The sequence below is a fragment of the Stenella coeruleoalba genome (assembly GCF_951394435.1).
Source record: "Stenella coeruleoalba genome assembly, chromosome: 2".
Classification (NCBI taxonomy): Eukaryota; Metazoa; Chordata; class Mammalia; order Artiodactyla; family Delphinidae; genus Stenella; species Stenella coeruleoalba.
Window position 1 is genome coordinate 158488310 of NC_137147.1, and position 24623 is coordinate 158512932.

The following is a 24623-nucleotide window of genomic DNA, read 5'->3' on the forward strand; positions in this document are numbered from 1 at the left end:
GCAAGAAGGCAGCTGTGTGCAAACCTTAGGAAGGGAGCCTCACCAGCCTGCCCTCCTGATGAGAAATCAGGGACTACATTTTGTTTGTTGCTTTATTCATAGTAGCTAGAACCATGCCTGGCAATAGGAGGCGCTCGATCAAGACTTTTTTGGAATTTGTTCAATGAATTTCAAGATGGGCACTGATACTGGATCAAATTATTCTGTACATCTAAAACTTAATGATTGATTCACTCCAAGAATTTATCTGGTACCATATGTTCTATGTCAACGGAGGCCCAGGAGGTAGCATTTGCCACTGATTTCCTTGTTACAGAATCCTACCCTACAGTACAATAAGAAATTTCAGCAAAAGTATCTCATCATCTTTACAGGCAAATCATAAAACCTTCACAACAAAAAAAAACTTTGTACTTTTTTTGCCAACCTTCTGGACACTGTCAAGCTAATTCCTGAATCATACATTATGTACGTGCTATAGTTTATACCACCCACAGGCTTGGTACACTGTTCTCAATGGGTTCATGTTCAGCATAAGTTTAAAACAACAGCAACAAGAACACCGGAGAACACTGTCCAGAGGCACGTCTGCATCTCTGATTTTGTTGACTGACTTAACTGGATGTCACTTAGGCAAGACTCTTCCTCTTCCCAGTATAACCTGAAATGCCTAAGTCCTCCCCCGTGAGGCTCTGCAGCGGGGACTGTCAACTCACCTGGGGGGCACATCTCCTGCTCACCTTGACTCCCCAGCTTCCGGCACAGCGCCCACCAGCACACGCTTATGACTCAGGAATTGCTTAGGAACCGACTAAATGGATGAATGGGATGGACGGATGGATGATGTTTCATTCTCTGCTGGCTTCCCAGAGCTGGAGTGTATCTGATGTGACCACGCACAGTAATAGCTGCTGAGTGTCAGATAACTGAATGAAAGACCCTGGGAAGGTGCGGACGGACAAAAAACAATATGCATACACCCAGCAGTCCCCACACCACTGACCTCTGCACTTTCTGAGGCTAAAGAGCTATTCAGACCACAGAAGCAGATTGAGGGAGAGAAAAATCTTACTCAATAAAGGTGAACGTGCCTGGCTCCTGTGTGCCCTGGTGGCAACCCGATTAGTTACCCCAAACTCTGGCATCATCAAACCAGTACTCAGGGCTCTTAGTCATTTCTGCAGTCACTGTTTGCAAAGTTACACTAATCACAACCTACTCTCTTAAAAACCCAAGAAGGCTCAATGGGTCATGTCTATACCTTTGCATCCCTGGACCAGATTGTGATGAAGAGTACCAGAGTGACTCTTTTAGGTACACTAGATATAGATAGATAGATAACGATTAATAGATAGAAAGATGAAAGATGATGGAGAGATGAATGGATGAATATGATACATAGAGATAAATGATAGAAAGATAGATATAGACAGATGGTGGATGGATGGGTAGGTGGGTAGGTGGGTGGAGTGAGGGGAGGATAGTGTAGGGTGGATACGTGCATATGTGTGTCTCTGTATTTTACGAATCAGGAACAACTTTCCCCCTTTGGTGGAGCTGAAGCTGTGTCTAGCCTCACTTATTTTATCTTATCCATCTAGCCCATCGTATTCAGACTGGTCCCTCAGTGTCAGGGTGAATCAGAGGTCCCAAGCCTGGCGATCTCCACTAAGTGGGGCAGACAGTTGTGCTAGAGGGAAAGAAGCAACCAGGGAGGCTCATGGATCCAGAAAGTTTCCTGAGTGTCCAGGACCCGTGTTGCTTTCTCCTAAGTTCCACATCAGAAAGAAAAGGCAATAAAAATCCAGTGCCATATTTTTGCTTTTCCACAGAAAAGGCACAACCTGTCGATTTTCCCTCTATAAATGTTCATTTCTTAAACGGCTGAAACCCTGCTGCCCAAAGGCAGCAAGTGAAACACAGGTCACCCCTGCTGCTGAGGAGCAATTCTGTTAACACCTGTAGCTTCACGCATCGGAAGGTGATGTGGAAAATGGGAAAAAGGACTCCTATCGACTCCCCACCGAAAATGATACATTTCTCTTTTTTGCTAAAAACAGAGGTTACACACCGCAAATAATTTAAACCAAATAATGTTTAAGAAAAACCCTGGGCTCCTCCCAAATCTCTGTAAGGCACGTGGGATTTTATCCTGGCAGGCTGCCTTCAAACCTATGGCCTTCAGAGTTGCTATGAAAACACAGACTCCCATTCTTCCTGAGTGGGCGTTTTCAGAGCCCTTTCTGCCAGTAGGACCCGGTCGGTGTTCTCCCATCTCATTGTGCGTCTGCATTAGAAGCTGAACTTCCATCGCAGTACACATGGACAGGAGTGAATACATCAGATGCCCCCCACCACCTTTTCCTCCTGTGCTCACCAGCTCTCTCTCTCTCACACACCGACACAGGCACACAACGCCTGCCTTACTGCACTGTAGACAAAGTCAATACCGCAGACCTGGCCACTCACGAGCTTGCATATAAAGCATGAAGCAGAAGTTCTTTGAATGCCTCTGCGAATGGACGACAAGACTCCATCCCACGATGCTGATGATCTCAGAGGTGTGGGGCGCTTGGGATGCAAAACCTCTCAAGTTCACCGAGGGCCCCCAGGGACCTGCAGTTTATTTGACTTGGGGAGACCCTGGCGTTACTGGGGCAGGAGTGCATGGGAAAGTACTGGGGATAGAAAAGGACAGTCCTGGCTGGCGACGACCATCCTGATCTTGCGAGTTTCATTTATGACAAACACCATCACTTCCTGTCTGTCGTCACAGGGCCCACTCTCCCTGTGACTGCACCCGGGGGTCCCACAAAACGCCCCGGGGACCTGAAGGGCTGTGGATGGGCTCGACCTGCCCCCTCCCCTCCAGGCTACTCGCTGGGAGCCCCTTGTTCGAGGTGACGGGACCTGACTGGGCTCCTGATCTTAGAGGTTGCCTGCGCCCCCTCCACCGCCCTCCTTCTGGAATCGAGGTCCCTACGTCCTCAACCCTACTCAAGCTCAGGACGCTCACTGCCCAGAAAGTGAACAGGCGTTCATCCTCCCGTTTGCCAGAAACTTCCTCCCCTCTGGTCCACCACCCTCTCAGCACTCAGGACCCCTCAGGACCCCTCTCCAAAGGCCGGCTCCACACCCATGCCCACAGACCTCGTGTATTTCTCCAAGAACCAGACAGAGGGAAAACAGCCATCACTCTACATCTTCCAAAGACAGAAAAACGTTTAACTACTAACACCCCTGATGGCCTGAAGAAGCGAACGTGCTCTGTCTTTGCTCTAATGCTCTCATTCTCTGTAAGTGAAATGCAATTGGAAACCATGCCCAGGTCCTGGGCTGAAGCAGGAGTATTAGCATGAACACTGGCTTGGTGGGACTTACATTTTTCTTGCACTCACGGAACTGAAGTGCTTGCTTTCTTCCTTTCTTTCTTTCCTGCCTCATGCATTTTCTGAACATCAGCAAAAAACTAGTTCCTGTCATCAGAAAACCGCTCTGGTCTAGCTTTTTTTTTTTTTTTTTGGTTGCGGAGCACAGGCTCCGGACACGCAGGCTCAGCGGCCATGGCTCACGGGCCCAGCCGCTCGCGCATGTGGGATCCTCCCGGACCGGGGCATGAACCCGTGTCCCCTGCATCGGCAGGTGGACTCTCAACCACTGCGCCACCAGGGAGGTCCCTCTGGCCTAGCTTTTAAACTTGATTGCTGGGACCTATCAGAGGATTGATCAGGGCTAACTACTGCTGAATTCTAAAAAAATTATGTAGTAAACTAGCCAAGCCCCAAAGAGAGACTGACCCTAAGGCCACTGTGTCTGTTAACAGGGTCCGCAGGTGGCCAAGGACCTCACTGGAACCACTGGGACGTGGGTGTGAAACGGTCTTGTGGGGACTTTACACAAGCGCATCCATTCACCAGGTTTTTGTGAGCTTCCCTGTCCTATTCTGATCACTGGCAACAAAACCAGGCACAAATTCAGGCAGGTGATACAGTCATGGCAAGGTTGCCCTCAAGGGCTGAAAGCACTGGGGTAACTCAAGAGAGTCCATTAGGTCTAGGGGCTATATTTTATACAGCGACAGATATCCCTACATGTAACCTGGGCTTGGTTTCTTCTTAGACCAAATCTACCATCTGCGGGACCTGTGGTCTGTGCCGACTTAAATGCACAGTGAGCGCTCACTTGTCTAGGGGTAGTGTTCCAGCAGCCTCCACTCTCCGAGGCAGCGGCCCTGGCACTAAGAAGGGCCTCTGGGCATCGAGCTTGCTGAGCTGACTCCTGGGAAGATCTCACTGGGCCTTCCTTAACCTTCCCTACCTGGAAATAACCTCTGCTGCAGCTGAACACCCTCAACGGTTCTATTCAAGGGCTCTATGGCGAGTAGGCGCTCAATAAATAAAGTTTAGTCGATGGATAGAAGTTGACTTAAATTTGTTAGCTGATTTCCCAGCCCGAGGGAGTAAAGGCAGCAAACCTAAAAGGAACTGGGAACATCAGAGGCTGACCCAGTGAGTAGCGTGGCGAGAAATGGCACCAAGAAGAGAGAACGGTCAGGCAGATGCAGAACTCAGTGTGTGTTCACCCGCGTGCGTTCACTGGGTATCTGCGACGTGCTCGGCGTTGTATTCTAACAGCATGATACAAAGGACAGACGTTAATAATGGGGGGGTCCTGAGTCATTTAGAAATTAATTATATTTGCCATCCTTGAAGCAAACTTTGGGTTAACCGTTAATCATTTTGGATCGTTGGATATTTTGATTTCTGTACTTATCGGTTCCCAGAAAGAATACGAGTGATCCAGAGTTCACTGCGCTAACTGAGCAAATTCTCTCTCTCAGTGTGCGTGTTAGGGATGTGTAAATAGAATTGCTGATACCTTCCCCTTTCATCCTACAGCAACAAAAGAGGTGACAACAGATAAAGAGTTCTACCTTGGTAATTCAGTCTTATATCTGGGGCTGGAAGGTGAGTTTAAAAGAAGTGACCCGGGCTTCCCTGGTAGCGCAGTGGTTGAGAGTCCGCCTGCCGATGCAGAGGACGCGGGTTCCTGCCCCGGTCCGGGAAGATCCCACATGCCGCGGAGCGGCTGGGCCCGTGAGCCATGGCCGCTGAGCCTGCACGTCCAGAGCCTGTGCTCCGCAACGGGAGATGCCACAACAGTGAGAGGTCCGCGTATGGCAAAAAAAAAAAAAAAAGAAGTGACCCTACGTGGGATAGGGAGAGTGGGAGGGAGGGAGGGAGACGCAAGAGGGAAGAGATATGGGGACATATGTATACATATAACTGATTCACTTTGTTATAAAGCAGAAACTAACACATCATTGTAAAGCAATTATACTCCAATAAAGATGTTTAAAAAAAAAAAGAAAAAAGAAGTGACCCTTATTTATGTGGGGTTTTCGTGTTCTTTACAAAGGACGACGTCTCTGGGCTCACCCTGCAGGGGAGGGTTCCTCGTCGCCTGCCTACCCTGTAAACAGTCAGATGGAAAGAATAAATATTATGGGCCACGCTGGGGCCGTACACCATGGCTTGGCTGCTGGCTGGAGCTCACTCCCCAGCATCCCCGACGGCCTTCGAGAGGGGCTGCCCCACCCCCTCCTCGGCCACCATCTCCCTTTAACTTCTCATCAGTGGGATCCACTCGCCACTCAGGCTGGGCGCCCGCCTTGCACTGTTTGATTTCAGAACGTAAAGCATGAAGGTGACAGATCTCAAGAAAAGCAAGTCTAAATAAGGACACAGGCAAAGCGCCCAGGACGGGGTCCTGGCCCGCAGGAGACTCTGGATTCGAATCTCTGCACTTTCCACGCCTGTCCCTACGGTCGTCATATTTCAGGCGCTGCAAGCGTTCCTTCCTGTTTTCCTTCCCGTGATCCCACCAATGCTCCAGGCTTCCCGGATGCTTTTCCGTCCCCTGGAGCAGGCTGCCGCCTTTCCCCACCCCACAGGCCGTGCAGGAAGTCCCCGAGATCTCCAAACCCCTGAGCCCACCCTGAGATACTGACTGCCCTGAAGATGCTACTGGCTTGTCCGTCCCTCCCACGACTGAGAGCTCAGGACGGGCAGGAAGCACCTGCTATGCCTCTTCTACGTCAAATTTGCCTGAGCAAATAACAACAGCAGTAGCCTGGTCCCTTTCTTACAGGGTTGCTTCTCAACTGTAACCCCAATTTTTTCTCTAAGACAGATTTTTTTCTGAAATATGAGAAAGTCTTTAACTGCGAATACTGTTGATGGCCTGAAAAGGTAAACGCATTCTGGCTTTGCTGCAATGATCTCATCCTCTTTGGGCGAAATGAAATGTGAAATCTCACAGGGGCTCTCGCAAGGCGGGAACTGCACGGGCGCGGTGTCACTTGGAGGCTCCAGTCACCCACAGCTTCAGCCCCATATCCCTCAGGATGCCAGGGAAGCCGTTCCCAGGCAGACCCTCTCCTCCATCCTGCCTCCTGCTGAGGCAGAAGGCCAGCCAGATTTCTCATTTTCTCTTTTCAAAACATAACATACTCTTTTTTTCTTTTTTTTTTTTTTCATTTATTTATTTTTCTGTACGCGGGCCTCTCACTGTCGTGGCCTCTCCCATTGCGGAGCACAGGCTCCGGACGCACAGGCTCAGCGGCCATGGCTCACGGGCCCAGCCGCTCCGCGGCATGTGGGATCTTCCCGGACCGGGGCACGAACCCGTGTCCCCTGCATCGGCAGGCGGACTCTCAACCACTGCGCCAGCAGGGAAGCCCCAACATACTCTTTTATATCAGTGAATTTTACACCTATACGTAAGGACCAATGCTATCCTCCAGCCACACGTGACCACCCTGAACTCCACCGGTGCAGCCCTATCTGTGCTGTGCACTCAAGGCGCCATCACTTTGCCTCCTTCAGATCAAGTGTCACATCCAGAGATCCGTCACATCCCCCCCTGCGCCCAGACCACACGCTCTGGTCTCCACCGAGCCTTCACCCGACTGTATGTCTCACTTAGAATTATGTCATCTCCCCAAGAGGACCGTGAAACCCAAATGGGCAGAGGGCAGGGGGTGTTCATTTCTTGACCTGGTACTTGATGCCGTGCCTGGCTCCCAGAAGTTGCCGAACACACATTTGTTCAATGGATAAATGGACGGATAAATGGATAACTGGATCGTTGTGCCCAGGGAATTAAAACACGCTCATCATGGTATAGTTTGATGTTTCGGGGCTGCTTTTTTGTCACAACAAACAGGAATGTACCTACACAAAGGCTCAAAATAGGCCATCTTTTTAAACAAAAAAGCGATGATTCACAAAAGACTTTACTCAAATGTAGAGCAGGGAAGGCGCATCCCTCCCACTAGACAGGGAGCGTTTCCGGGGCAGGAACGCCATTTCTATCTTTGTACCACCAGCCTCCAGCTCGCAGGATTGAGAGGAAAGAGGTGCATGTCATGGTACATGTTGCCTGAATGGACTCAAATTCCTATGACCCCCTTCTTCAGGGATTGTGCCCACGTGGCCACCACCCCGTGAAAACCAGTCCCCCGTGGCTGTGCTTTACCTCTTTAAGGACCAGCACACATTTGCCTGGTCCCACCGACTGAGGCAGCTCTGCGATCCTCCCCTTGTTGAGGTAGGGGCCCGAGAAACACCTGTGGTTGATGAAAAGCTGAGGACAGCAGTACTTCCCGTTGACGGTACCTGCAGGGAAGAGAAACACAGCTGATGCTTTCGGACCGGAGAAACCTGCTTAACTCACTGCGTTGGCAAAACTACCCAGAGGTGCACTGTGTCTTCATATCAGAACGTTTTACATCCACAGTAATATCTTAGGAATCCTGATTATTTTTTCTACCATATAAATGAACCTTCTGTTTATTATGCAGGATTCAAAACACACACACAAAACACAGAAAATAAGACAATGACAATTAAGGTATCCTCCAACGTAGCTTAAAGAGAAAAACACCAGTTACACAGCTAAGTTCCCCTAACCTACCTCAGGAAATCCCGCACCCAACCCCCCAGAAAGAACCCGCTACCCTGAAGCTGGCATTTACCATTCCCACGAGAGTCTAGAAACTTTACCACACAACATATATGTGTATCCACAAGCAATTCAGGATACTTAGGTTATTTTTAAAATACTCCATACAGGTTTTCTGCAACATTTTGTCAGTTCAACATGAGGTTTCTGAGATCCACCCAAACGGGTGAATGCATACGCAGAAAATTCACTCTTTTCACTTTGTGTAGTGAAATTCACTACACAATTCATTCATTCACAATTCACTAATTCATTCACTTTCCACTGTGTGAATATAACACAACTGAATTTTCTATTCTCTTACTGATGGACATTTAGTTGTTTCTACTTTTTAAATGTTACCTATGGTGCCTTAATGAATACAACTGTGAAAATCCACTCTGCTTACGGACAAGAGATTCTTCCAGGTCTACAACATGGGGTGGAGCCGCTCAGCCACCGGGTCTGTGTACCCTCTTTTACTAGAAGCGGCCAAGCTCTTCACCACAGGGACCCAAATTACACTCGAATAAGCACTGCCCAGTTCCTGTTTGTTTTTTTCAACTGAAGTAGTGTTGATTTACAATGTTGTGTTAGTTTCGGGTATACAACACAATGATTCAGTCATACATATATATGTATATATCTATATTCTTTCTCAGATTCTTTTCCCTTATATGTTATTACCAAATACTGAGTAGAGTTCCCTGTGCTATACAGTAGGGGCTTGTTGGTTATCTATTTGTATATAATAGTGTGTATCCGTTACTCTTTGCCCCACACCCAGGCCAACGCTAGGTATGGTCAAGCTTCCTCATTTTGCCAGTCCATGGATGTGAAATGCGCCTCCCAGGGGCTTAACTCTGCATCTTCCTCATTAGCCTTCCTACCTATAAAGCAAAAGGGCAACGTGCTGATCTCATTGTGTCTCAAGCTGCCACGGGGAAAAAGCAGAACAACTAAATGGTGAGGTATCGCTGTCATCACTGGGACGCGTCCTGATGTCGACACACACGGACTGCGGTCACACAGCCAGCTGAGGCTCATCTTCTCCTGCCACTGTTCCAAGTCAAGCTGCACTAACAGCATGAAAACTTTCTTTCTGTATAAAAACTTGTTATTCATTTGGGATGGTGATTTGACAGTCTGGGAAGCTTTGTTCTCACAGGACTTCAACTGAGAACCAACGGGTAACGAGGGAGACATGTTACTTTTCTGGGTATAAAACAGAAGGAGTAGGGGCTTCCCTGGTGGCACAGTGGTTGAGAGTCCGCCTGCCGATACAGGGGACACGGGTTCGTGCCCCGGTCCGGGAAGATCCCACATGCCGTGGAGCGGCTGGGCCCGTGAGCCATGGCCGCTGAGCCTGCGTGTCCGGAGCCTGTGCTCCACAACGGGAGAGGCCACAACAGTGAGAGGCCCACATACCGGAAAAAAAAAAAAAAAAAAAAGGAGTAACATAACAATTACCAACTCTGAAAGATGACATGGTTCCTTTAAAACCATTCTGAAGTTTGAATTTTATACAACAGGAAAAAAAAAATGTCCATAGCTGCATTTACATGGAAATTTGGGGATAGGATTACTCTGCCCAGACCTTTAGGAAAAAACAACCTTAGTAAGTCTACTCACAAAACTGCTCTCTTTCCTACAAAGAAACCTTTGCCTAATAGGATTCTTCCATGGTATATAGGTTTTAATGCTGGAATTCAGAACAGGCTTCGTTTTGGCTGGAAAATAGAATTCTTAATCAAATATATGACTTAATGTACAAAGATGTCTATAATCAGATTTGTGGTCAAAGGGTAATTCACATCTGTGTTTTTAAAGGTTATTGTAAGACGCAGGACTTTATACATTAAAACACATATACTGTTCCCAACCAGCTATTCAAACAGAGGGTTTTAGGGAACAATTCAAAAGCTCACAGGGACTTAAGGATTAACCACTAGTGTAAACATGCAAGTGCAACTGGCATAAAATGTCCAAAAAGAAATGCCTGATAACGATATTTTCAACTCCTTCTTTTTCCACATGATTATTCATGATACACAGTCCTAACCGGGCTCGTAATTTCCAAGTAACACACAGACCCTTTTCCTCAGACCAAGGGAAGCGTCTAGAGCTACTGACCAAGAAGCAGAAAAGAAGAGGCCCCAGGAATTTAGCTTAGAATTTTTTTTTTAAAGAGTAGGTATCTGTAAATAAGCAGCAAGAAAAAAAGCCAGTTGGCTCAAACTTGAGTATTCTCACGTTGACCTAAAAATATATCCATGTCTCCAGTCACAGCGACATACTGGGACGCGTCAGGGCATCCTAAGTAGCTCGTTTACCTGTGGTGTCCAGGTGAGGGAATAAACAAAGGTCGTGAGGTATTTTCTCAACAGGCACTGTGGACGATGATCTGTGGATAAAGAAAAAACTCCCATGGGTTTCACGCTTTAGAAGAAACTGGTACCTTCCAAAGTCTTTTCATAACTTAAAGCAACTATTAGAGAAATCTAAGCTAAGAATGTGGTCAGATACAACGTGTGCATGTACAACAACAGGTAAGATCTTTGCGGGCAAGTCTTGCAATAATTCCAAGAAGCCTATGGGTCTCCAGCCCCTGGAGGGGTCATCACTGATACTGAGATTCCTCTAGGTCACTCCTGGGCTTGTCGCTTGTTACAGAATTATAATAATGTCCTTAATTATATTTAGGACACGCAGAATGTCAGCTTGCATTGACTTTAATTAAAGTCAGACTTCTCATCAATGACTTTCTGCTGACTTTTGATTTCTGGCGTTCATGCTTGTGTGGGCCACGGCCGCACTGAAAACAAAATCTCCAAAGAAAATCTAAGAAGTGATGATTCTTAAAATGTGAAGTAGGTTTATGAGTCTATGACAGAAGTCTGTGCTGTTGTTCAGTAAAAAGTTGCTGAACAAATATAAAAACTGTCACCTTAGGGGAAAAGAGGCAACTTGGCTTTCCCGGGGATGTACAGGTTGGCTGTGTAGAAACTGCAGAGCTGGAAAACGACATAAACTCCAAGTAAACGGTAACGAGAGATCTTAGTGGGGTCATCTATGGTGCTGGTTCCCAAAGTGGGGTCCCCCAGCTGTCAGATCAGCATCACCTGGGAACCTGTTACACCTGGAGATGCTCAGGCCCCACCACAGACATCCTGAGTCAGAAATTCTGCAGACGGGGCCCAGCAACTTGTGTTTTAACGAGCTGTCTAGTGACAGATGCGAGTAAAGGGTGAAAACCACTGATCCACCGACTGCAAATTGAGGAGTCATGAATTCAGATTTGGCCTCCATGACGTGACTGTTAGTTTAGTTTTTCCTCTCTATTTCAATGTTATCCAGATAAAACTGGAGTGAGATGATTAACCTGAAACACTGTTAGAAATGTAAAAAGAATACCCAGAAAACTGTTATTTGCATCAAATAACCATGCAGTTATTATTCAATTTCATTTTATTTAAGTTTCAATTCAGGTACATGAAAAAAAAAATGCTGTTTTCAATTCCCTTTCCAACAGTCTACTAAGAAAACATAATGACTTAGTAAGGAATGTGCATCGTAGTATATTCCAGACTTTTTCCAACATATAAGAATGTTACCAACAGTGACGATTTTCCAAAAAATATACAGCTGGCCTGTCCACAGGCTGTCAAACACCCTCGTTCCTCATAAAATTACAATAGAAACGTGGCATAACCTACATTTATTCAGCAACGGAGGGCCCACACATTTTCACGTAGAATCTAATTTAATCTTCCGAAAACACCTGAGAAATGGGTATTTTATAGAGGAGGGCATTGAGATGGGGAGAAATAAAACAACCGGCTCCAGCTCACTGGGCTGGGAGCGGGCAGAGCCGAGGCCTGGACGGGCAGCTCTGTAGGGCCCCTGGGGGCATTAAGAACCATGGGTACAGAGTGCCTTTACCAGCAATGCTGGACACTGGGCATCCTTCAGGTCGGCTGAGCTGGGAGGAAAGTAAGAAGTTACGATCTGGAGAAGAAACTGCTTTAGAAGCAAGACCTGTGTCCTGCACATAATAGATGCACAATAAATAACAGGCGCTACGTGTTACTGTCCCCTCTACTACTGTGCTAGGTGTTGACTAGCTCCCTAACGAAAACAGCCCTGTTTCCCATCCTCTTGAAACACACTTCAGAGTTTACCATGGAGTTTTTGTGAAAAAACAAACTTACTGTTTTTCTGGTTGCACAACTGCAATCTTTCTCTTCTTTTGTGCTGTAAAACAGGCAAAAAGGGAAAAAAAGAAAAGCAGCTTTGATAGCTAGCTAGGAAGAAGCATTTTTTAAAATGGCTCGGTAGGTATAGAACTGTCTGTTTTAAAGTAACAATTTAAAAACTGAAAAGTTATTTCCTTCAGGCCACAATTTTATCTTAATTTCTTCTAGCATAAAATAGACTTTGACTTTTCAGAAATGAACTCTAAATAGGATTTAGTACATCTAACTTTATCACTACACTGGCTACTTTATTCTAAAATGTGCTTCTAATAAAAAGAAAGAGAGCACACACATCAGACCTCCCAGGAACACAGCGGGTAAGATGGATTGGTATAAGCGTGATGACCCAGATGACTTTTTTCCCCGCAGAAAATGTGATAAGTCAAAACATTTTACCATAGCAGCGTGCTCCCAAATTAGGATTAGAGGCGTATTTAGAAACGACAATGTTTTATCATTAAAAGGAGGGTTGGTGCCTAGCAAACATATACGTCTGTCAAATAGTGACATAAACCAGCCAATAATCAACTTGGGGTTAAGAACATTTCCAGTTTATATTTATAACTGGTTAGAGTCACCTTCACAAAGACAGACCAGAGTTTCTGGCATATATAAATCTGGGCATAGATAAGCCTGCGTCTTCCAACATGAGCAAAAATTAATTCTAACAGAACTTCTAAAGCTGTCAGAGTTTGGCAGATTCATTTAGACTTTGCCTCTTCAAAGCAAAATGTATGTGTGAGAAATAAGACGAAAACAAAAATAAATAAGAGAAATAGTGACTCAAATTTCATCTATTCTTGATTTTATTTAGTACCCAATGCCAGTACAGGCAGACCTCAGAGATATGGTGGGTTCAGTTCCGGACCACCCCAACAGAGTCAATATCACAATAAAAGAGTCACAGGAACGTTTTCGTTTCCCAGTGAATATAAAAGTTATATTTACGCTATACTGTAGTCTACTAAGTGTGTAATAGCATTATGTCTAAAAAAACAACGTACGTACCTTAATTAAAAAATACTTTATTGCTAAAAAATGCTAACTATCATCTGAGGTTCAGTGAGTCGTAGTAGTAACATCAAAGGTCACTGATCACAGATCACCACAACAAATACAATAACACAGAAAAAGTGAGAAATATTGCAAGAATTACCAAAATGCGACACAGAGACACGAAGTGAACAAATGCTGTCGGAAAAGGGGCGTCATAGCCTTGCTCGATGCAGGGTTGCCTCAAACCTTCAATTTGTAAAAAACGCAGTATCTGTGACAAGAGGTCTGCCTGTAATTACTACGAAAAAGTATGAATTCTGTGATCTCTAAAGTGAAAAATGAGTGTAGACTCACTTGCCTAACTCAGTCTTTGCTAATTAGGTTGAGATGCCTGACGTGCGTGATGTTTTGATGAGAAGCCACACACGACAGACCGGGAAGCGAAGCGCGAAACAGAAAGGAAACATCATTATGTTCATCTTAACCCTGTGGGATTTCATCCAGAAAAACTCAAAAATCAGAATGTTCGTCGCCTCCCAAATCCATGTGAAGGAAGGAGGACGAGGATCAGGGCATAGATTTCTGTCTGAGGCACAACCAGGCACAGGGGATCCGGCCCAAACCCGGAGAACCCGGGGAGAACCTGCCCAGTGGCTGTGGAGACTGAGGGCCAAGGAACCGCGTCATTTTAAGTGAGAATAAAAGAAAAAGAAAAAGAATGCCCTTGAGACTGAAGTAATTATTCTAAGCTCAAAGTTTTAGAAATATTTTAAAGTGAGGGGCAGTGATGTCACTGTTATTGGATCAGATTCAGTGTGCAGTATGGGGTACAGAAGAATCCCTTAAAATCCACCTCTGTCTATAACCTGGGCCCCCTACTTTGATTCACACGGATAGTGCCCCATCCAACTCGTAATGAGTATGTAGTAGGTCTCCTAAGCGTCCTTCAGAATCTGTTGACATCAGGGAACAGGACGCCGACTATGGGATGGAACTCCCTTTATGGCAAAGTTCTGAGCACCTACGTAAGCGGACCTTATGGTAGGATGCTACAAAGAAGTCAGCTAGCATATAAATTAATAAAGAAAACATTAGAAATATAATATATTTCACAAAAATTAAAGCCCCTTAACTTTAAGGACTCACATTTTAAAATAATACTTCTGTTATCCATTAGGGGGGAGTAATAAATGCCGAGATGGTTTAGGCTTGAAGATTTTTAAATGGTTACCATTTTCAGGAAAATGACCTACAATAATATATGTTAAAACACACACTTGTAGGTATTTAAGTGGTATGTGTGTGTGTGTGTGTGTGTGTGTGTGTGATGCTGTGCTGTTTAATTACTAATATTGTTTTAATTTGGCATTTTTGTGATCAGAAGATATGATGCACTTTTCAAAGTCCAGTTGAAATCTCACTGGTTTAGTTAGTGCTCAGAGTAGTTAAGTGTTTATATCTATGTCAGTAAATTACTGGGACCAATTATGATTATTTTGGGGTAAACCTCATGAGGAAAAGCAGTTCTTTCTCAGATATGATCGTACAAACGTATGGTATTTAGCTGAAATTTTTTCTAATCAAGATCATGAATTGTACACAAAACGGGGAGTGAAGATTCCAGATCCTCTCTCTGCCTCATCATGTGACTTAGTTCGTCAACCAGGGAAATGTTTCCGAATATTCATCTCACGCGGACATTTAAAGGATAAATGAGACAAAAGTACTGGTGCTCTGTGTGAAATCAACAACCTTTTTTGATTTTTACAATCTGGTTCCACTAACTATCTTTACCAAACTGCCTGTTTATTCACCCAAGTCCCAGATGTTACCCAGTTGGGCTCCGAGCAGAGCGATACTTACAGACTGTCTTGTGCGGTGTGGTCAGAGGGTAGGAGTTGGCTTCACACCAGCCCACGGGGAAGATGTCCATGGATTCAACGTCAACAATGAACTCTGGAGCCGGACTCTGCAGGCCTGCAAGGAGTCAAGACAGCAGGTGCAAACAGGTTTTACCAAAAAAGACACAGAAGAAGGAAGGAAAATACAGGGCACCCCTGAGATGGAGGAAGACCTTCCTCTGAATGTTAAGCACAAAGCCGACAGTATCTTACAACAGATACAAATGCCTGAAATGTAAAGTGGCAGGAGTACAAGGCATTCACATGAAGTGGGGGTCTGGAAAGGAGAGCTACTTCCCCCTGAAAATGGGAGGAAGAGGAAGGAATCTGGGGACAATTGGCATCTAAGCCAGAAAGGCTAGAAGGAACGAGTGTCCTTCTTTCCTAAGAACAGCTTTGAAATTAAGGAAAGTGGTCCAGCTTGTGGGGTAGAAGCAACAAGACTTCTTCACCCAACATCAAGTAGAGGTCAACCTTCAACCAAAGAAAGTTAAAGGCTCCAGTTGAAAGGAACTAGTAGGGCTCAGTAACACTAGTTATAAGTAGTGATCATCAAAGCACAATTTCCTAGGGAACGTGTTCGTTTATCCTGTGATGGAAGTCACTCATCCTGAACTCAGTTTGCAGTCTGCGTACTTTCGCCATTTCACACAAAAATCACCTATACAGGAATGTCTCTTTAGTGGGGATCTGCCTACGTATCACCTCCTGTTTCATAATCACAACGGTGCCTGTGATAAATCAGTATCGCAGCTGAGAGACTCTGAAAGAGAGAAGAGATCTGGATGGAATATGAGCAAAGGTTCCAAGGAATGCTGCTTACTGAGAGAGTAAATTTAGAACCCAGCAAACTAGTGAAAAGAAGGACTAGTTCTACACCGAATCAATAGTTCTTTAAAAACACACTTGGAGGGAAGACACTCCTGAACTAAGAATCAAAAGATAAAGAGCTCTATTAATAGAATGACTCCCTGGCTCTGACCACTTAATCCTGCTGTGCTTTGGTTTCTTCACTGCCAATCAAGACGAAAATAACACTGGAGAAACTCCATCACACGTCACGTGATGAATTTGGAATAGTCTCCCCCTCAAAACATAACTTCCTGAAGCTCAATACCAGCAAACACAAAAGGTCCTAACCATTTTAGCTACGCTGGCTCCTAGAGTACGTTATTTGATAAAGGCAGGTACCCAGTTTAGCGCTAAAACGTTATTTTGGTGTAGACAGAGTGCCCTGAACACTCTGACAGTGGATACTTCCACATACGTATTATCATCAACATGAGTCACGCTGCACTTTTGATTTGTTCTCAGAGAGAAGTCATTACTGTGATTATCAATCCTAACTTCCTTTTCACTGAATTCTCCTATAATTTGAAGGATACATAAGCTACAAGAATACAAGGAGGTTTATAGAGATTATTTTCCAACACGGTTGACTGAAAGAAAGCATTTCTGTCTTGTATTATATGACTCAGACAATATTTAACCTATTTGCCAAAGAAATCATCAAATAAACAAGAAGACATCCAAAACAGACAAAAGGTAAAGAAACTCTCCAAGTAGCTTCAAATGTGGAAGTGACTTTTCTTGTCGAGAAGGTGCTGGATTCTGCAGGGGGGCCAATGAAGCGGGTCACTAGGCTGATTCCCAATTCACAAGGCACAGCCTCAGCTTCAGACTCACAAAAACACAAGGATAGAGCATATTTCTTAGCTACTCAGCAATTTTGCTAACAGGTTGAATTCATCTGCTAGATACATTTGTATTTCCAGATTTCTGTTTAGGTACAAAAAAGATTTTCAAGGTCAAAGTAGTACTTCAAAAGGGAGCATAAAGTGAACTTTATAGCTTATTCCTTCCTGAACTATTTCTATCTTCCAGTGTTCTGCTAGTTCATACTAATCTTTAACATATACACTTCTATAACAATATATACATTCATATATTTCTAAGGCCGCCTTTACCATACTTTTAATATTCTTCGATCATGCTTTCCGTTCAATTAAACAAACACTTTGGAGCTACAAATGTGTCAGCAACCATGTTCTCAAGAAAGTTACAGTCCTGCCTTCCTTCCACCCCCAAATCTGGCCCATGAAGGCATCTATTAAATAATAACTGATGGAAAAGTGGGGTATTTCTCATCCAGGAAAGTATTTGTGAACCTGAAACGTTTCCAATCCTCTTCTGAATGATGAGTACTAATTTTTTATTTCCTTTTATCAATCTTATGAATCTAGAAATATCTGGCTGGACTCACAATAATTTTTTAAAACATAACCCATTAGTTCCCAAGATTAGAGACTCAGCAGCTTACAAAGTAAGTCATTAAAATGCTGCCAAGGCTCCTTCTTGATTATTCCAGGATGGCCAAAACTACCTATGTGGAGAGATACTCCGCTAAGCGCCATCCTGCTGCTATAAAAAAGAATGAGAAACCTCTTTATATATTTATCCATAAAGATGTATATTTGAGTAAAAGAAAAGCAGGGCACAGAACACTGTGTATATTTAGTATGCTACCATCTGCTTTAAAGGGGAAAATAACATACTTACATGTGCACGAGATAAATCTGGAAGAAATGAAAAACCCTAATTCAGTGGGTGTCTGCTGAGAAAGGGCCTGAGGGACAGGAGTGGGGGGAGACAATATGACCAAAGATACTTTATGTATTTTCAGCCCTTGTGAATGAATTACCTATCTTACAACTACAACGTCACCATCATCACAATGACAACCACACAACAAAGCTATTCAGAGAAGAAAGGAGGCTCTCACATGGTATGGCCACAGAGGCCGGATTAAGGGAGGACAAGTTACCTTAAAAGGAAATTAAACTATGATGTCATTTCACCGCTACAGGAGAAAGACTTTCCATACTCAAAGGGCCCATGTACCAGCATGTAAAGTTGGAGGAATCACTCTGGAACCTTAAAACGTTTTTGCAATTTGCGACATCCTGAGACTCTGTCCTCGGACCAGCGCATCCCATCCACTTCCACAAAGTGCCTCTGGCCCTTCTGACTGCAGAGACTGTATCCAGCTTAACCCAGCAGAGGATGCAGGGCACTGTGATAGAATCGGCGGCCCCTTCTATTGGGAACATCAGGATGAAAGAAGAGGATGGCTGTGATGATGCTAAAGTGTCTTCCTAGGAACACAATCCAATCAAACTTCTCACGGTAGTAACTGCTTCATTCCCAGCAAATTATGGATGGGAATGAGCCTGGGCGAGCACCAGTGGAGATGCTGGTGGGACCAGAGGCAGGAGGGCTGTGAGGGCAGAGGCTAGGAGCAACTATGGAGGAAGTTCACTGACTACACTAATAGAATCCGAATGGCCCCTGCATCTCAGGTGAGAGCCAGCACAGGAAGAAAGGCGAGAGGGATTGAGGGACTCTTCCAGCGCCCTCATCAAGAGTTCAAGGCCACACCAAGTTGTAATGGGCTCGAGTGTGCGATGAAAAGGTAAAGCACTGGAAGAAAGAAAAGCAAGAACTGGGTGCTGGAAACCCCACGCGCCATCTATCCTGGGCCCTCCATCTGCAGATGGGGACCCCCAGAACAAGATCTCAGAGATCCCTTGTCAGCTCTGGAATAAATTCCTAAGGAGTCAAGAGACGGCAGAACTGTGGCTGGCAGGATCGACATGTGATAGGAAGCCATCTGAAGGAAAACAACAGAAACGGGACTACATGCGCGAGTGGAGGGAGAGATCCATCCGCAGAATGGCAAACTCTACAGCACTTACTCTGGACCAGATACTTTTCTAAGTGGTTCATCCTCACGACCCTAAGAGATTGGATGGTTTTCATCCCCATTTTATAGATGAGTAAACTGAGGGTCAGGAAAAGATCAACCGGCCAGTAAGAGGGGGATCTAGGGTTCGAACCTAAGCAATTTAGCTCCAGAGCCTAAGAAAGCAATCGAGGCGGGCTCGTGAGGAAAACGTGGTCAGTCAGAAGTCACACTCAGCACAACGGCAGCTTGAAAGCCCAAACTCTCCTTTGGTTCCTGCTGCAAAGCCCTCTGGAGAGGAGATTCCCTGCTCCAGCCTCCCATCAAAAGCCTTCCCCCAAATTCCCATTTTGCTTAAGAAAGCCAGAGCCAGGGCTGTCGCTGACCACTCAGAACCTGTGTAACTGACTGGGAGTCTTCAAAGCCTGTTCAAAGACAGCACCCACTCCTGGGCCACATTCCTCTGTGCAAGAATACAGGTCCTGCTCCCATATATACCCTTATCTGCTAAAGCAGCTTCTCCCCAAAATGCCTCCTGCAGCCCATACCCCTTTTTAAAGATTTAAAAACCACCCACACTGGCTTGAAATATAATTACTTCCACATTTGCATTTTCCCTTGTTTCATTCTTGCAGGTCTCTGCAAAATGCTATTAACCACCTGACTTTATCACAAATTACAGAAAAGGCTTAAAGAGCAGTTTTCTGCACCTGGTCTCCTAGACAGAAGAGGTTGCGTCACCTGAGTTTCTTTGCCCATTTGATCTCCTAGAGGCCGTTACAAACTCTCCGTGCAGAAGAGTCATCCAGGGAGGGTGACATGAAAATGCAGATTCCCAGACCCTGCTCCCGGGACTCAGAAGTCATGGGTCTGGAGCAGCCCCAGGAACGTGCACTTTCACAGGACTCCCGTGTGTTATGATGCAGAAGGTAGTTCACTTGGAACTGAACCAAGCACACACGGAAAAAAAACTGACCAAGGAGTTTTTGAATTTTAGCTTACAAGTATAAAACATCTCACTGTCTCAAAACTCGGTTAGCCAAACAGCAGTTCTTAAAGGGGCTGCTCGTATCTTAAATCGCTTTCTCGTTAAGGGACACCGATTTTATTTATTCCTCGTATCTATTCAGCAAGCCTTTAGCAAGCAGAGCGCACGCGAACTCTCACACAAACACTGTGCTGTGGGGTAACAGGCAGAGCGCGCAGATGTTTACAGACACTAGGGGTCCACTCTGCTGGGGCACGGGCTCCAGGCGGGGAGGCTGAAATGGAAGGGCGCTGCCTTCTTTCTGCTCATCAACCTCCCCCACTTCCTAGGATGCGCTCAGCACAGCTCGAGCACTTTATAGATAGGGCTTCACCCATAACCATCCTGTAAGGCAGAACCCGTTACGCTACTTTTATGGAACTGCACGAAGAAAAAGGAGGGTCTAAACTCACAAAGTACTCAGGATCACACATCTAGGAGGCAGATGTGCATGTCGGGAGGGGGTGGCTGAATGCTGAGTTATACAATTTGAGTCTTTGCTCCGTGAGAAATACAAACTCGTTGAATACTTAGAAGAAGGCAGGGGCTCTATTATACAGAGCTAAGCCTTACTGCTCTATGAGGATGGGAGAGAAAGCAGTTGAGAGACTACTGACATCCTAAGAGGAAGGGGTGGAGACTTGGAACCAGAGTGTGGCAGGGAGAGGACAGAGATGGGGGCGGGGGGGCCTGGAGTCACTACTGGTCATGGGGGCAGTGGGAGAGCAAACAGACAAGAGGATGACTTTTTGGTGTCTAACTTGGGTAGAATCACAGTGCCTCTGGGTGAGATGGGCAAGTGGAGAAGAGCAAACACAGGGGTTACAACAGTGGCCTCCGGTTGGGAAACGCAGACGTCCCCAGGGAGACGCTCTGCAGGTAGCTGGAAACAGGAGTTCTGAACGTGTCTGCTGTGAGCGCTGGGCATCTGGACACGTCAGCACAGAACCGCTGCTTGAGTCACAGAGGAAGACGAGGTTGAATGGGGATATAAAGGATGTTGAAGAATTCTGACCTTCCCGTATGAGGGAAGGAAACACCAGATGACCAATGAGTACATGGGAAAGACAAGGGCAAAAAGAGAGGGTTGTGGGAAAGTCCACGCATCAAAAGTGAAAGGTCTACACCCCTACGCCAGCACTCCTAATAACAGAGGTGGAAGCCGGCTTAGGACGCTGTGGTATCAGGTGAAGGAGGCGAGGACATGGTCCCTGCAAGCTGCCTGCTGCCTTCCAACCTTGAAAGGTGAATGAAACTGAAAGCAAGCAGAGGAAACCAGCAGAGTACAAAGTGCCACGAGATCCACCTCCCCACAGCCAAGAAGCTGGGAGCAAATCAGATACATCAGAAATGCCACTGGACAGCTGCAGAGCGTATGCGTTTCTGAAGAGGGAAAAGGAGAGATCACATCCGTCCTTGAATCGTCGCTGGTGTTTAAACACCTACGCTGAAAGTCTACTTAGCCCGCGCATGGCTCGCGATGGTCATCTCCTGCGGAAATCAGGGACCACGTCCCTGCACATTCGGTCCTTGTCAATGGGGATGTGAAGTTCACGGTGAAAGGATACGGTTCCTCAAAAAGCTACCATCCAAAGCGATATACAGCTCAGACCCACAGATTGAAATTTATACACTATGTTTTGCTAGTTTTGACTGTGGAAAAATTTTATTTTCTCTAAATTTTGTTTCGGAGGGCAGCAGAAAGTGAAGATCATGAGATGCTAGTAATAACCTAAGTTGACGGTTTGAGTTAAGCTCCCTGAACTGACATTTTGGTACTTCTCCACAGACCTCTGGGTCATCTTCATTTTTTTGTTCTCTGTATGTTTGTTTTTAACAAACCGGAAGGGAAAGCTCCAGGAAACAAATGATGGGAAGGCCATCGTTCCTTCCCCACCTTCAAAGTGCAAAAATGCCGTTCCAGAACCCCCTCCTCTTCATTTTTAACAGGCCTCCCAATGTCAAAACCAGGATTTGCTGCCCATGTTCTAAGTTCTCTATAAAAATTCCTGTAGTGGCAACAATAGAAGAGCTAAACAGCCCCGTGGAAATGAAGCCTGCGGGTTGTGATACTTTTTATGACATAAAAAGAATTTTCTGCCTCAGCTAAAAGGCTGAAATACCTAATATTGGGGAGTAAAGGCAATACGTATCACATCTCTTTGAAACGGGAGGAAAACAGTATTAATAATAACAGAGACAAGAGAAACCAAGGAAGGCAACGCAAAGATGTCAACCCTCTTCGTGAATTAATGCACTTCGAGAGTGAATAGAACACCTGCCCCCTATTTGTCCCGTAAGAAAATGATCGCCAGTGAATGTAACGTGACCTGGATTGTGAGATGCAGATGTACCAGGGTGTGAGCCAGTGTGTGGGGCTACGGATACGAGAGGTACTAAAACTGAATGAAATTCGTAGAATATGAATAAATGCTCGTAACTGTAGAGATGATAACCTAGAGTAGATAATTAACATAAGAGAAAACATCACAACGTCCTTTCCCAAGCACAAAACCGCATCATCAGAAACGGCCCTGGCTCGCCGTCAGCGGTTTTTGAGAACTTGACATTCTTTCCAAACATGCACCCAGAATAATATTACACTAACCTCACGTATTTGATTTATCACTTCCTCTTCAACATCAGTTCCTTTAGAGGCACTTAAAGAACTATCTGACTTTAAAAGAAGTCAAATACTAAATTAAAATGATCATTTTGATTACTAAACGTAGTCAATTAGCCATGTGTTGAAAATATTTCAAATCAATCTATTACATAAAATAACTAACAAATTGGTATGAAGTACATTATAAATTGTCATATAAACGGTCTATAATAAGAATCACCATCATCATAAAAATAATTTAATTGCCCCAAAGTGACTGGAGTGACTCTCTAACATTTTGTCCCCAGGACTGAGGAAAGAAAACACTAAATACATAAAACTTGGAGATAATGAGAAGTGCCATTAAGCTCGTCACTTTAAAAGGTCAGCATCCGGGAAGGGCCCAAAATCAACACAAAATTCCCCGCAGAACCCCCAACTCAAGAAAGATCAGCAGACTGAATGAATTTTAACTTTAGCTGATGAGGCAAATGCATAATGTTGACCAACAGCATCAGGTAAACAATATTCAACAGATTGGTTTTTTTTGAAATTTTTAATACGTAAGGTCTGGGAAAATGGACAATCAATTTTCTGACCTGCTTCCTAACGTTAACTAATTTTCATTGCTCCCAATGAAAGCACTCCGGAGAATAAGAAAAAGAGGTGACATGAGCTGATTTACATTTCTCTGCTATAAAACCAGAAGTTTATAACCAAAGAAAAAGCAAGACTGTCAAAAATGTTAAATATACACTAGACATTGCTCATCATTCTTTTTAAGAATTGGGAAGGTGTAGGGTATGTTGAATTAAGCAACAAAGAGGTCAAGAGCAATGAAACTGAACCTCAGGCACATGGTAATGGCTTAGCTACTTTCTCCATCTATAAAAATCAGGACACTCTTACTGCTCTCTATGTTAGGTAATTAACAGCTAAAAGCACTTTGGAAGTACAAACTGTTAAATAAATTATGACTGCCAAAGAATTTTAACCGTCACGTGCTAAATAATAGTGATGAAACAAGGGCCTTGAACTTTACCACTTTTGTTTTCAAATTAATCATGTAAACAAGACTCTAATCTCTCATAATATTAGGCCTAGCACAGTATTAGGTAGCAAGTTCAATTTAGGGATTCAAAATCACCAAAGGGATCTTGTTTTTCCAAGAGCAGTTGATTCAACTTTATATGCAGTAACGAAAGTAAGTTCATGTCCTAATCCAGTACCTACAGAAATATCACCATGACACGTGTGTCCACATTTTGGCTAATTCCAACTCGAGGCCATTCTACTCGAAAATCTACAAAGCTACCAACTTTTTGAGGATTTCCTTTTATTTCAGATTGATTTTCAAATCCTAAACTGTAGTTATGTTTTAAACTATCTTCTGGGAATTAACAACACACTGGACTTTCAGCTAAAATCACTGTTCTCTGCCCCTCCCAATCTCTCAGACTATAATATTTATTAGATGGTAGACCTATCAAAGAACCTTCAGTGCTTTTTTAGACTTGTTTACTGACGAAAGAGGATAAAGATACTGGCACCAATTCTATGACCTTCCAAACTTTCTATTCCAATGGTGGTTGACCAGGTCATAAAATTTAAAATCTGGACTAGGAAAGCTAACATCACTTCATTAGTCATCTACAGCATCTTATTCTTCTTCCATATTCATTTGAAATAACTACCAAGTGCTGTGAAACTGAAAAACAATCAAACAACTAACAAACAAACAAAAGACCCAAAGAATTTTAAATCACAGAAAGATGACACAACCTCAGAGAGCAAATTCATTTTAATTCTTCCTCATTGAAAATATAACATCTGAAAAAGACAGTCTCCTATCTAAGCCCACAATCTGATCAAGGTTCTGCTTACAAAGTGCATGGTTCTGTGAATTACCTGGATGATTAGAAATAAAATGCAGCCATGAAGAACAGTTTAAACATCATTAAACAAACAAGCCTAAATTATTATATATTTGGGGAGAAAGTCATGTCCAGTTATTACTTTAAGGAAAAATTAAACATCTACGAAAGAAACCAAAGTAAAGGGTATGGTTAACAGTAAAATGCAAACATATAAT

The 24623-nt window shown here is 44.4% G+C and overlaps 1 protein-coding gene across 8 annotated transcripts in view; it reads right to left on the bottom strand.

Annotated features, from left to right (window-relative positions):
- Positions 1-24623, bottom strand: part of SFMBT2 (Scm like with four mbt domains 2) — a 223632-nt gene that overhangs the window by 25738 nt on the left and 173271 nt on the right. For all 8 annotated transcript variants that reach the window (XM_079912536.1, XM_079912543.1, XM_079912540.1 and 5 more), the window contains 4 exons: positions 15120-15233; positions 12216-12258; positions 10338-10408; positions 7540-7679 (listed from right to left, as the gene is read on the bottom strand). In XM_079912536.1, the coding sequence (XP_079768662.1) occupies positions 7540-7679; positions 10338-10408; positions 12216-12258; positions 15120-15233 (368 nt within the window). The remainder of the gene's footprint in view (positions 1-7539; positions 7680-10337; positions 10409-12215; positions 12259-15119; positions 15234-24623) is intronic.